Below are 14,596 nucleotides of genomic sequence, written 5' to 3' on the forward strand. Positions count from 1 at the left end.
AGAGGACAATTTGTGGGAATTGGATCTCTCCTTCCATCATGTGGGTTCTAAGGATGGAACTCAGATGTCATCAGGCTTGGTGGCAAGTGTCATCACCCTCTGAGCCAGGGGTCTCACTGGCCCTGCTCTGCCATTTGTAGAGAACAGAAGTGGTAGATGAAGGGATTGTATCTCTTCTAGAGTCTCTATCTCACTTTTTCCCAATGCTCACTGGCCAGGAGCTCACCCTGTTTAGCATTGGCAGGGAGCACCAACCGGTGTGGAAGGTGAATGGATGACTTTACAAACATAGCCGACTTCATATTTTGGAACATACAGAGGAGGAAGACATGACTCACTTGTCTAAGAAGTGCTCCTCTTGTAAAGATTCTAGATATACACTTCGCCAAGGAGCAGGAAGACCTGCCAAGTAAAGAGCTCTCCAGTCCCTACACCAGGAAGGGACCCATCATCTTTATCACTTGTTTATCTTTCTTTTCTACATCATCTCAACAAACTTGATCTCAATTTGTTTGGGGTTAGGGTGGGGGCAGCTTGTTTCTTGATCGTAGAAGATTAGAACATGAATATTATTGGCTGAGGAAAGGGTGTGACCGCTCTGGACACAGGAACAAAATAGATTACAAATGAATGTTTGGTCTGCTGGGACTGTTTTAGATAGTTTCAATAGGAGGGTCTCTCCCCCACAAAGTTATCCAGAAACAAAATGAGTCCAGGATAGCTCAGCAACAGCATCAAAAACTCTTCAGTGGTTGTGAAAATTTTACCATAAAGGTACCATAATTAGGCCAGGTGAGACGGCACATGCCTTTAATCCCAGCACTCTTGAGGCAGAGGCAGAAAGATCTCTGAGTTCAAGGCTAGCCTAGACTACAGAGCGAATTCCAGGACAGCCAAGGCTACACAGAGAAACCCCATCTTGGAAAAAAAAAAAAAAAAAAAAAACCCGTCTGGGAAAAAAAAAAAAACATAATTAACTGGGCATGGTGGTACACTCCTATAATACCAGCTGAACAAGGAGAATCATGAGTTTAAAGCCAGCCTAGGCAAGATCTACCATAATTTATTTAATATTTTCCTGCTATTTAGATTTTTCTAATGATTTGCAGTTTTGAGATGCATTATTAAATCTTTAAACCATTAGAAAATTACCCAATAATCAACTGGTAGGTCAAAGAATATGACTTGCAATTTTTTTTTTTTTTTTAATTTAGTTGCTTCGAAAGCTTTTTTTCCTGTGCTGGAGACCAAACCTGAGCCTTGTGCTACTCAGCAAACGCTGCCTCCTCGGCTCCTCCCCAGCCCCGCAGCTCTCTCCATCCAGGAGTGAAAGCATTCTTGCTGTTTCTGTAGAGGAATCTTAGTTTTTGTTATTGTTGTGAATAAGGTTTTTATTGGTCTGTTCTTTAACTTTTTAATTACATTCATTATGTATGGTATGTACACATGTATGATATACATTCATGCTATTGTGTGTATGTGTGTGTGTGTGACATGCATGCCATGATACTCATGTGGAGATCAGAAGACACATTGCAGAAGTCAGTTCTCGCCATCTACCACATGGCTCCCAGGGATCAATCTCAGATCACCAGGCAAGAATAGCTCTTTTGGAAAATTGGTGCATTTTTATTTTGCATGCTTATGTGTTATAGTGTGAATGGATGTGTGTTCTCATATGTTGGGGCACACATATATGTGCATGTTCATCTGTGTACATATGTATATAGAGGTTGACATCGTGCGATAGAATTAGGGCAAACAGCCACACCCAGCTGGCATGGATGTGGGTTCTAGGCCCTGAACTCTAGTCCCCACTCGTACATGGCAAGCACTGTATCCACTGTCTATCTCCCCAGCCCCAGAACAGCCCTTTACGTCCGTATTTCTATTGCCCATCCTTTCAAAATAATCTACATCTTTTTTAGCTGGATGGTGGTGGCACATGCCTTTAATCCCAGCCAGGTGGATTTCTGTGAGTTCCAGGCCCACCAGGGCTACAGAGCGAGTTCCAGGAAAGGCGCAAAGCTACACAGAGAAACCCTGTCTCGAGAAACAAAAAAAAAACAAAAAAAAAACCTATGTTTTTTTCTAGCTGCCCTAATTTGCTTTCTATTGCTGTGATTAAACACACACACACACACACACACACACACACACACACACACACACACACACAAGCAACTTAAGGAGAAAAGGGTTCATTTCAAATTAGGAGTAGTACCTGCCCACGGGTGGCACCACCCACAGTTGCTGGACCCTCCCACATTCAATCATTAAGAAAATGCCCCACCGATATGCCCACAGGCCTCCGATGGCGGCATTTTCTCCATTGGGGTTCTCTTCCCAGATGACCCTAGTTGACAAGAAAACAACTAACTAGCACACTAGCAAAGATCATCCAGCTGCTACCTGTTATCTTGTCCAACGCTCCAAAGCCACTTCCACATTTTTAGTTATTATTTCAGGATATCAAAATCTGTTTTATTCTGCCTGGGCTGCCCTAACAAAACACCACAGACAGATGGCTTAAACAACAGAAACTTATTTCCCCCAGTAAAGGGGCTGGTTTCTGGTGAAGGTCTCCTTTACAGATGGCCACCTTCACACTGTGCCTTCACACGTGGAGCAGGCACGTGGGCTCTCCAGTTCTGTAAGACTAGGACCTCACCCTTGTGACCTCACTTTACCTTATTTACCTAAGAGCCATGTCCAAATACAGTCACTCTGGGGGAGAGTGCTTGAACTCAGTATGAGTCGAGAGAAAGTGCAGTTTAGTCCGTAGACAGATGCAAGCCTCTTAGCTTCTCATTCCATCAGACTCTAGATCTAGCACATAGCAAAATGAAAGGGGGAAGAGAGAAGCTTCCTTCTAGAGAGGGCCTGTAAGCTGTGATGATAATAAGCGGACACAAAGCCCTTACTACGGAGCCAAGAAATATACTCAGTACATGATCTTGCTTAATCCTGAAGGTGACCCAATTATTTTCCATTTTACAGATAAAAATTTGAGAGGGTCAGGCTGAGGCACTTGCTCACGGTCACTCAGCCGCCAGGCTGAAGAACTGGCATTTGCACCGAGGCCATCCGACTGCAGAGTACACGCTTGAACCCGTATATTTCCGGGCTCAGAGTACAGAGTCCATACTCCTGGCTCCATACTTGCGAAGGCCACATCACTTCGTTTGCAGGCCAACTCTGAGACAGCTTTCAACAGCTTTGTTTAGTCGCACACCGAGAAACAAGGGCTCAACGAAAGTGAGAGTTTGGAGTTTTAAGAAATTTAAGAAATGGCAATTCTCGAAAAACCAAAAAAAAAAAAAAAAAAAAAAAAAAAGGAAGAAAGAAATGGCAATGCTAGGTAGGGCTCAAAGACACAGCGGGAGATGAAATAGATCCTGACTTTCTAGAAGTAGGTCACCGCTTTGTTAGTGTGTTTGAAAGACCATCCTAGGTTTAGGGTGCTTGTGTGTGGTCAGCTGTTCGTTCTTGTGGCTCTGAGTTTCAGTGCTTGATTTCAGGGATAAGTCTAGCCAGAAGGACACACCCAGATAAACCCTTTGTGGGCAAGACTGTTTTCAAGGGAAGAGTATGCTGGCTAGGTTTTGTTAATATGGCACCAATTAGAGTCATTTGGAAAGAGGAACCCCAGTTGAGGAATTGCCTCCATCAGGCTTAATTGTGGAGCTTAATTAGTGATTGATGTGAGACCATGGGTGGTACCAGGGCTGGTGGTCCTGGGTGCTATAAGAAAGCAGGCTGAGCAAGCCATAGCGAGCCAGTAAGCAGTACTCCCACGGCCTCTGCTTCAGCTCCTCCTCCAGAGTACTGTTTTGAGTTTCTTGGCTTTCCTCAATGCTGGACTGTGACCTGTGAGCTAAATAAACCCTTTCTTCCTGTAATATGCTTTTGGTCATGTTTTATCATAGCAACAGAGGACATAAGGCATAATCTCAGTCATTAGAGAACTAAATGATTACTTACCTAGTTCCTTTAAAGATAGGTTTTGCTAATTGAATGAGTCATATACTATTAAAATACATATTTCAAGATGGGCACAATTGTACACACCTATAATTCCAGCACTTAGGAGGTAGAGGCAAGAAGAGTTTAAGTTCCTAGTTTATACTATGGCTCAATGCTAGCCTGGGCTACATAGGGAGACTCTGTGTCAAAAACAGAAAGAGAGCCAGGCATGGTAATGCATACCTTTAAATCTCAGCACTTATAGGACAGAAGTGGAGGTAGACATATCTCTATGAGTTCGAGGCCAGCCTATTCTTCATAGTGAGTTCCAGAGCTACATAGTAAGGCCCTGTCTCAAACAAATAAACAAACAAACAAACACATACAGAAAGAAAAAGCAGTTCCATAGATGTTATTAAATGTCCAGAATAAGAAAAGCATCAGGCTACATTTTGAAGAAAAGAAAAACAAAGTATAGGATACGAAAATAGATGTTGATGACGACAGTCATTGTGCCTACATTGGTCAGCCCTCACTGAACACATGTGAGCCAACTGAACCCTAACGCGTCATCGTTTTCTTCAATGGAAATGTGAATCCTTAACTTACCAGTTGTTTTTAACCTTGTAGAAGGTTCTAAAGGAGAGCCTGGTGTTTCTTGCCTGTTTTCTGTCCCTTTGCTTGTTTTGTGGTGCTGGGATGGGACCCGGGGCCTCACGCATGCTGGGCGGGTGCTCTTCCAGAGTCATACCCTCAGCCCTGCGAGCATCTTTCTGAATCTGTTTATTTTCCCATCCTATTGACTAGCCTACATCATTCTAAGGGGCCCAGCACATCAAAACATCTTCCTCTTTCTCAGTGCTTATCTTAACAGCATTGTGGTATTAAAAAGCCTATGGCTTTAATAATTTAGCTGAACAAGGAAACAGAATTACTGTCCATTGAGGAGCATGAATTAGCCTGGCCTGCCAGCACTTCCTGGAAGTGTTTTCCAATAAATCCTACAGATCATATAGTGAAAAGAAAAGCCAGGAGGCAGAGCTAGCACCACTGGACTGTTTGTTAAATCTCTCAACCCCTGCTCCTCTTATTCCAGAACCTTCCTCCTTCAGTAGGAAACCAAAAGAGAATGTACTCACCCCCTCTTATTGTGTAAGATTAAAATAAAACCTGAAGTCCTTTTCTCCGAATGCACAGAGGGCCTGGGCTGAGGTTCAAAGACACAGTTTCAACACTGTGGTAAAACGGGGGGGGGGGGGGGGGGGGGACGGGCCCCCCTCCTGGCTGCCAAAAGGAAGCAAAGGACTACAATGTTTCCTAGAAAAGAAACCAGGGAAGGAGGAGACCAGAGTGGACCTCCTGACAGGGAGGCACCATGGGAACACGCAAGCTGCTTTCATATTTCTTTAGACCTAGGTTATTCTGAGAAATGAAGAGACATGATTAGAGGAGTCAGTACAAAGTAAGGTGGACCAAGGAGGGACCGCCTTGAGAAAGCGTGGGTTTGCATCTAGCACTCTGGTTTAGTCTGGTGTGTTCCTTTTCTCCTTGCTGGGACTAAATACCTGCCAGAGGCAACCTAAGCAGCGAAGGGGTTGGTTTGTTTTAGGTTTGCTTTTAGTTTTTGACTTACATTTCTAAGGGCATGCAGTCTGTGAGGTCAGGGAAGGCAGTCGGAGCAGGAATTAGTGGGTCGTATTGCACTTGCAGACAGGAAGCGGAGGGTGGTAAGTACTTACACCCAGCATGCCCCAATGCCCCCTTTCAGACTGGGATTCTAGCCCGTGGAATGGTGCCACCCAGATTTCAGATAGTTCTTCTCAACTCAGTTACCCTAACCTAGATCATCTCTCACAGATAGAGGAGGAATGTGTTTCCATAGTGATTCTAAATCCCTTCAAATTGATGGAAGTATGGAGCTGGCAAGATAGCCCGGTGCGGAAAGGCACTTGATGCCAAGCGTAAGGACCTGAGTCGATTCCCAGAACCCATGTGGTAGAAAGTTGTCTTGTGACCACCACACATGCATACAAACACATAAGCAAATAAATATAAAAAAATTTAAGATGTTTTTGATTGTACTTACTTTTAAAATATATATAATTATTTAGGAGAGAAGACACATGTCATGGTGCTTATGTGGATGCCTTTCTCTGTATGGGTCTTGGGGGTTGAACTCAGGTCATGAGGCTTGGCAACAACTGCTTCTACCCACTGATCCATCTGGCCAGCCCTTGGTTTGTTTTTTCTGAGTCTCACTGTATAGGCCTAGCTGACTTGAAACTTGCTATGAAACCAGTCTTTGCAGGGAGCCTCCTACCCTTGCAGGTTTCTGCCTCCACACACCCCCACACCCCCCACACCCACTCCCCAGCCCCCACCCCCGGGCTAACACTGCAGGTGGGAAGAGGTTATTTAGAGAAAGTTTGCAAATATTACAACAGTGAAGTAACTTTGTAACTGTATTGTGACAATCCTCGAAGCACTGTATGAATAGCAAATGGTTGCTAAATGTCTCTCAGTAGGACATCAACAAACCATGTGGTGCTTGATAGGAATGGCCCCACAGGTCTATGTATTTAAATGCTTAGTCACCGGGGAGTGGCACTATTTGAAAGGATTATAAGGATTAGGGGGTGTGGCCTTATTGGAGGAAGTGTGTCACTGAGGTGGGCTTTAAGGTTTCAAAAGCCCAAGTGCCAGGCCCTGTCTGTCTGTCTGTCTGTCTGTCTCTCTCTCTCTGCCTGTGGACCAGGATGTAGCTTTCAGCTTCTGGTCCAGTGCCATGCATGCAGCTGTGCTCCCTGCTGTGATGATAATGGACTAGCCTCGGCAACTCTAAGCAAGCCCCCAGTAAATGCTTTCTTTCCTAAGAGTTGCTGTGGTCATGGTGTCTATCAGAGCAATAGAACAGGAACTGAGACAACATAATCAGAGATTGCTCTGCATACTTAGTAACCTTGGAAGTTGTTCAAGTACAATAGTGAATTTTAAAATACATACTTTCTGGCTGGGCAGTGGTGACATACCCCTTTGATCCCAGCACTCAGGAGGCAGAGGCAGATGGATGTCTGTGAGTTCCAGAACAGCCAGGGCTGCACAGAGAAACCCTGTCTCAGAAAACAAAAAACCAAACAAAAAACCAAACAAAAAAACACTTTCTTCTTTACAGCTTTTATATTTTTCATACTTTTAATAACATGTACTCAGTATAAAAATTTGATTAGATTTTTTTATATTATTGCCAAATATACTTTATTTGTCCATTAATTTTGTTTTTTAGAAATGAAAAATTAGGACTAGAGAGATGGCTCAGTGGTTAGTAGCACTGGCTGATTTTCCAAAGGATCCACATGGCAACTCACACACATCTGTAACTACAGTCCCAGCAGAGCCAATGTTCTTATCTGGCCTTCTTAGGCACTGTACAGAGTGCACAGACATGCATGCGTGCATGTCAAATGTCCATACACATAAAATAAAAGTATATACGTGTGTGTGTGTGTGTGTGTGTGTGTGTGTGTGTGTGTGTCTGTCTGTCGTGTCTGTGTCTGTGTCTGTGTGTCTGTGTGTGTGTCTCTGTGTGTGTATCTATTTTGTTTTTTTAAATGAAGAGACAAGCAAGTACCTCTCGCAACTAGGGAGGAGGAAACAGGTGATTAGGTGTCCAAGGTCAGCCTCTGCTACTTAGCAATTTTGAAGCCAATTTTGGCTTCATGAGATACTGTTTCAAAACAAACAAACAAAAAAAAAAGAGAGAGACAGTTCAGGCATGAAGATAAAGCCTGTATTCCCAGGTATTCAGGACACTGAGGCAGGAGAATTACAAATTCAAGGCCTGCCTGGGCTACATAGTGAGTTCCAATCCATCTTAGGCAACTTAGTAAGAGACCCTGTCTCAAGATAAAACCTAAAAAGGAAGTCGGGGATATAGCTTGGTGAGAGAACACTTGCCTAACTCTCTCGGTTTAATCTGTGAAGCTCTAGGTTTAGTCGAAATTAGTGGCCCTCACTACCAACACGCCCCCCCCAACACACACAAAAGAATGAGTCACATGCCTATAATTCCAACAGTATTCCAAAAACTGAAGAGGAAGGATGTCAAGTTCAAGATCAGCCTAGGCTACTGTGTTTGTACTATCTGTGATTAAACACTGTGACCAAAAGCATCCTGGGAAGGAAGGTTTTGTTGTAGGAACTTGGAAGCAGGAGCTGAAACAGACACCGCAGAGGAATGCTGCTCACTGGTGCGCCTTTCAGGGCTTGTTCAGCGTTGCTTTCTTTCTTTTCTTTTTCTTTCTTTTTTTTCCCCTGAGACAGGGTTTCTCTTTGTAACAGCCCTGGCTGTCCTAGAACTTGGTCTGTAGACCAGGCTGGCCTCAAACTCACAGAGATCCTCCTGCCTCTACCTTCCTAGTGCTGGGATTAAAGGCGTGCGACACCACTGCCTGGCCAGAAGTTACTTCTATGTTATTTGAAAGTTGCTCATGTCCTAGTCCCATCTCTGATCAGCCTCAGAGGCCCAGAGAGGCTGAAGGCACTACTGGGCAGTACTAGTGCACGCCTTTAATCCCAGCACTAGAGAGGCAGAGGCAGGTGAATCTCCAAGTTCAAGGCCAGCCTGGTCTACAGAGTGAGTTCCAGGACAGGCCTCAAAGCTACACAGTAAAACCCTATTTTGAAAAACATAAATAAATAAATAAATAAATAAATAAATAAATAAATAAATAAATAAATAAGAATATCCATTGCCTCACATGGTGGCACATGCCTGTGATTCTAGCATTTGAGAGATCGAGGCAGGAAGATCAGGAGCTCAGGGTTATGTTGAGCTATAAGTAACAAGTTAACAAGTTGGAGGCCAACCTGGATACATGAGATCCTTCTAAGAGAGAGACAGAGACAGAGAGGGGGAGGACAATCTCTCTGTTGCCTGTATACTTAAAGGATTATGTTCCACAGTGCTCTATGCCTACAAATTCTGAATCTGCAAACTCAACCAAACAGATCAGAATAGCGGAGGGAGGGGGTATGTCTGTCTGTCTGTCTGTCTCTCTCTCTCTCTCTCTGCACGCTCACATGTTCATCCATGTGTGCAGATGTGTATGCAAGTGTCCTCATGGAGGTCAGGGTCAACATCAGGTCACCTCCTCTTTGCGCTCCACCATATTTTTTGAGACAGGGTCTCTCACTGAATCTGAAGCTTGCAGTTTGAGCTAGACTGGCTGGTTAGCACCTCTGGGGGATCCACCTGTTTGCTCCCCCAGGTGGTAACCAATAATGTTGCTACTACTATAGGCTTTTTGTGTGGATTTGGGGGATCCAAACTCAGGAACTACACTGAACCATCTTCCCAGCCTCATTTTAGGATTTTTCTCAAACAATCATTTTACTTTCAGTAACTGAATGTTTATTTTTCCTTACCTGTTTGCCAAGCTGTACTCTATAAGAACTTGCACTCCTGTTTTACAAAAACCTTCTTAGAATCCCCTGTCTTTAAGACTCCTCTACCCTGCTTTTTTTTTTTTTTTTTTGTCTTGTTTGGTTTTTGTTCCTAAGCTACAAGTAATTCTTTGAGACTCCTGAAGATATTTTGAGATTATGAGGTTGTTCATCTTTTTCTTTCTATTCTTCTATTTTTGAAGTATTGTATATAGATTTCTCCAGATTGCTTCTCATGCTTGAATAGAGTTGGCTACCTGCTGAAGACTAGTTTTGAAGAACAGAAAAGGGTGTGGATGATCAGAGGCCAAAGTTTCTACCTAATGTGTCCGTCGTCAACTCTAATTCACCAAATATTCTCTTTATGTGGAGACATCTATATTTTTAGTTTATTCTCGTGTTTACCTCTTGATACTCCCCTAGGGGCAAAGAAGGTTGATATAAACATGAGAAATAACTTATTGACCTGATTTTCCTTCAAAATATTAGGCTTGAGATGATTTGTTGTCTCTAGATCTCATGGATCACAATCAGAAATCACCAGGTGGTTCTGGGACAGGTGAAGCTCCATTTTGAGAAGCTTCATGTCCTATTGAATGTCCAAGATGTACCACTTACCAGGTGGCTACAGTACTAGGCAGGCATGCCTCATCCTATGTTTTTCTGTTGCTCAAATCTTAAATCAGTCTTTTAATAAAAATCCCTGAGCCAGATATTGAGGTAAAAGCTGAAAGATCAGAGAGACAAAGGAACAAGCCACTGCCACGTCTCACCTCCAGGACTCCTCAGTCTGAAAAGCCTCTAGCCGAAAGACTTGGTTCCTGTCTTCTCATGCCTTATATACCTTTCTCCGCCTCCCATTTTACTTCTTTCTTAGTGCTGGGATTAAAGGTGTGTGTGCTTCCCAAGCAAAAGCATGAGATCTTTTTTTTTTCCCCCCATCAGAGCTGAGGACTGAACCCAGGGCCTTGCACTTGCTGGGCAAGTGCTCTACCACTGAGCTAAATCCCCAACCCCAAGGTATGAGATCTTAAGTGCTGGGATTAAAAGCTTGTGACTCCAAGTATTGGGATTAAAGGTGCGTGCCACCACTGGCTGGCCTCTATGTTTAATCTAGTGGCTTGTTCTGTCCTCTGATTTTCAGGCAAATTCTATTAGTGTACACAATATCTCACCACATTTTTCATTAAAGTTATTGTTACTTAATTTTTACTCTATTGTTTGAGAGAAGAGAATGAAGTGTCACAGTTGTGTGATGAGAAGTATTTAAGACAGGATCTCTTAGAGCCCAGGCTGGTTTCCAGTTTGTTAAAGTAGCTGAGGGTAGCCTTGAACTTCTGATCTTCCTGCCTCTACCTCCTAAGTGCTGGGATTTGACGTACATGGTGCCATGCCTAGTTTATGAGGTGCTGGGGTTGAAACCCAGGACTTAATCTATTCGAGGCAATCACTATACCAGCTGAGCTACACACGTCTTTTCATTCATTTTAGATGGGTAACTACTGATGGCTGGAAAGACAGATGTAAAGAATGTAAGACCAAAGAAAAGAAATGAGGAGAATACAGTGCTAGAAAGTGCTGTTGTCCAGGAGCCATGAAATAGGAATTCTGGCTGTGGCACTACCATAAACTAACTGTGTCTCACTTGGCAAGTAATTTCTCCTCTCTGGCTTCCTCTTCTCTTGTACGTAAAATGAAACAAGATATTGGTTTTACCTACTATTTCAGAAGACACTTCTTAAGGACAGAGGAGGTGGAGACCTAAATCTGAGAACTAAAACTCTTTAAAGAAGATAGAGCAGTAATCTGAACCTGTGATTTGGTGTTGATCTCACACCTGGGAAGAGTCTATTCATTTTTTCATGAGGTGACTGTTGATCTCGTACCTACAAGGATGCTGAGTGTTCCCCGTGCAAACTTAAGTACCAGAATCTCCTCTTGGTACTCATCTCCTAAACAAACCACCATTTCTAAACTTTTTATAAGTGGCATAGGTTTTGAGTAGCTGGTCAACTTAACAGTGCACTTTTACTCAATAGTTCCTCTGGTTCTGAAACTGGAATTCAGTGTAGCATGCATGTTTGCGCATGGGAGACTGTGGGTTTGTGCCTCAGCAACACAACACACACACACACACACACACACACACAGAGAGAGAGAGAGAGAGAAGAGAGAGAGAAAAATCAATAAAAATTTGATATAGCCATCTTAGAGGATTTTATTATCACCAGAAACTAGATTCAAAAATAAATGGGGGGGGTTATTTATAGTAAATAAATTTATTTTATGTGTGTGGCCAATTTGCCTGCAGAGATCAGAAGAGGGACTTAGATCCCCTGGAACTGGAGTTACACGCTTGTGAACCTTGTATAACACACTCATGTGGGTGCTAGGAATTGAATCTGGGTCCTCTGAAAGAGCAGCAAGTGTTCATAAGAGCTGAAACATCTCTCCATCTCCAAATCAAGTCATTTTTAAAGTAGACTCGGGCCAAGTGCAGTAGCACATGCCTGTAATCCCAGCACTTGAGACACTGAGGCAGGAGGATTGCTGGAAGTTCAAAGCCTGCTTGGACTATAGTGGAAGATCCTATCTCAAGCAAACAAACTAACAGACATGGAAACTGTCTCTAGCAACAGTTTTAGATCCGGCCCCATTTGGCCTGGTGACAGCTGGCAGGCTCACCCACACTCTGATCTCCAGCCCTCTGTTCATAAAGTAAATGTTCTGTTAGATTATCTCTAAGGTCTTTTTTAACAACCACTTAATTACTTACCAGACAGAGTAACTGACCTGCAAAAAGGTGTGTGACTTACAAATAAAATGGAAGATGCTCAATTTATGTTTTAGCCTAAATCTTTTTTTTTTTATTCTGGTTTTTTTTTTTTTTTTTTTTTTTGAGACAGGGTTTCTCTATATAAAACAGCTCTAGTTGTCCTGGAACTCACTCTGTAGACCAGGCTGGCTTGAACTCACAGAGATTCACCTGCCTCTGCCTCCTGAGTGCTGGGATTAAAGGCACGTGCCACCACATCCCGGCTTGCTAGGGTTAATTTTAATGGTAAACATTACTCTAACTTTTCATGGGATATAATTATCCTAAAAAGTTATTGATGATCTATCTGAAATTCACATTTTTGTTTTGTTTTTGTTTTGCATACAAGATCTGACACTGTCCCAGGCTGTTACTTAAAACAAACTCACTGCCCAACCTTAAATAGCTGAAGTCTGTGACAATCCCCTGTCTCAGCCTTCCCAGTACAAGCATGAGTCATCACACCCAGGCTTTGAAATTCAATTTTGGGGTTTTTTGTTGTTGTTGTTTTAACATGGGTTGGGGGGCGGTCTCAATATGTAGCCTTGCACTAGGCTGGCCTGGAACTCATAGAAATTCATTCACCTGCCTGAGTGCCAGGATGAAAGGCTTGCATCACTGTGCTTGGCCTGAAATTTGAATTTTAACTGGTGCTTAGTGCTGTGGACCCTAACCCCTCCCCCCATTTTTTTTCTTGAAGTGCTGGAGATTTAACCTGGGTCCTTCTGTTTTCACAGGCGTTAGGCATGTGGCCCAGCCCTGCCCCCTATCTTTTCCCCTCTATCTTTCTTTGTGTGTGTGTGTGTGTGTGTGTGTGTGTGTGTGTGTGTGTGTGTGTGTGTGTGCAGCAGCAGCACATGTGTGGAGATCATCCAAGGACAGTTGCCGGAGTCAGTTCTCTCCTCCACCATGGTCAGGGTCAGCAGTGCCGTCTGGCTGGCTCCACCCATCTTTTATCTACTTAGCTTGAAGCAGATTGTGCATATCAAATTACTGCTTACTCTGTTGTTTACCTATTAAATAAATTCCCAGAATTCAGGGAGGAAAGTTACCGGTGACCTACTTCCTAGAACCGGCTGCCAAGACTGCATCTGTTATTTGCAGCTTCATCACTAACCTTTGCCACATAATCTCTTACGCTTGTAATGTGCCCTCGTAGATACTTTCATTTCTCTCTGAGCTTTCTTTCAGTGTCGATTCAAGTTTTCCCACCCTCTAAACAGGGGCTGGCAAATGGCTCAGCAGGTAAGGGTGCCTGCCTCTAAGCCTGATAAGCAGAATTCAATTCCTGGGACCCACATAATGGGAAAGAATTGACTCCCACAAGTTGGCCTCTGACCTACACACACACACACACACACACACACACACACACACAAAACATGATAAAATTAAATTTTAAAAATGTGGTTTAACAAACAGCCTACAAATGCTGTTCACTTGGTAAGGTGTTTGTGTACCATGGGCCAAGCCCTGGCTTCGCTCCCAAGTGTCTCATCAAACCAGGTGTGATGGCACAGTCCTGTAACCCCGGCCCTGGGACGGAGGCGGAAGGAGCAGCAGTTCAATGCCATCCTTAGCTACACAGCTACAAGTTCGAAGTCAGCGTGAGACATGTGAGATCCTATCTCCGAAAGAAAGAGCAGCAAGTAGAGATGAGGTCTGGCTGCATTGACCAAGCCAGTCTGAGTTGTCTGTCCTTCTGCCCTCCCCTCCTACACAGCTGGGATCATAGGCACAAAACAGTGTCTGTTTATGAGAGTATTTTTAGCGTGCTATTTGAATTTGTATATGTGTATTGTGTGTGTGTGTGTGTGTGTGTGTGTGTGTGTGTGTGTGTGTGTGTGTGTGTGTAGAACAGCTTTCAGGAGTGGCTCTTGCCTTCCACCTGCAGTGAGTTTCCAGCTGATTCTCCTGTCTGTTGGGAGGCTGGTAGATTAAAGATGCACACTACCACATCTGGGGTAGTTGGTTCGTTTTAATGTGGGTTCTGGGGATTGAATTTAGGTCTCCGATTCGTGTGGCATTTTGTCTGCTGAACCATTTCCCTGCCCCTAAATGTGCTATTTTAATTTTGATCATCTGCAACCAAAAATGTGGTCCTGTGCAGTCCGGCTGACCAAGAACCACCAGTTCTGTCGCCTCTTGTCCTTCAGGTAGTTTTACCAAGTTGTGGCTAAAGTGGCCGTGTTGTAAGGGGCTGTAATGTTTCCAGTGCAGAGGACGCAGACAGTGAACCCAGGGTCTCGGATAGGTTAGTTAGACAAATGCTCGCTCCCTCCTCAGCCCTGCAGCCGTCTTTGGTGCCATTTTCTTCCTCGTTCCTAGGATCTACTTTGCTGCTAACTCTAGTAGTTATCTAAATGACAGCCA

At 43.6% G+C, this 14,596-nt stretch overlaps 1 protein-coding gene across 7 annotated transcripts in view; it reads left to right on the forward strand.

Annotated features, from left to right (window-relative positions):
• Positions 1 to 14,596, forward strand: part of Pigl (phosphatidylinositol glycan anchor biosynthesis class L) — a 58,760-nt gene that overhangs the window by 16,859 nt on the left and 27,305 nt on the right. Inside the window, exon 3 of one of the 7 annotated variants that reach the window (XM_028857116.2) lies at positions 14,118 to 14,220. The exons of the other annotated variants lie outside the window; for them this stretch is intronic. Coding sequence (XP_028712949.1) covers positions 14,118 to 14,205 — 88 coding nt within the window. The 3' untranslated portion in view covers positions 14,206 to 14,220. Of the gene's footprint in view, positions 1 to 14,117; positions 14,221 to 14,596 lie in introns of those variants that run through there. 7 annotated transcript variants of the gene reach the window in all.

The sequence above is a fragment of the Peromyscus leucopus genome, chromosome 8b (genome assembly GCF_004664715.2).
Source record: "Peromyscus leucopus breed LL Stock chromosome 8b, UCI_PerLeu_2.1, whole genome shotgun sequence".
NCBI lineage: Eukaryota > Metazoa > Chordata > Mammalia > Rodentia > Cricetidae > Peromyscus > Peromyscus leucopus.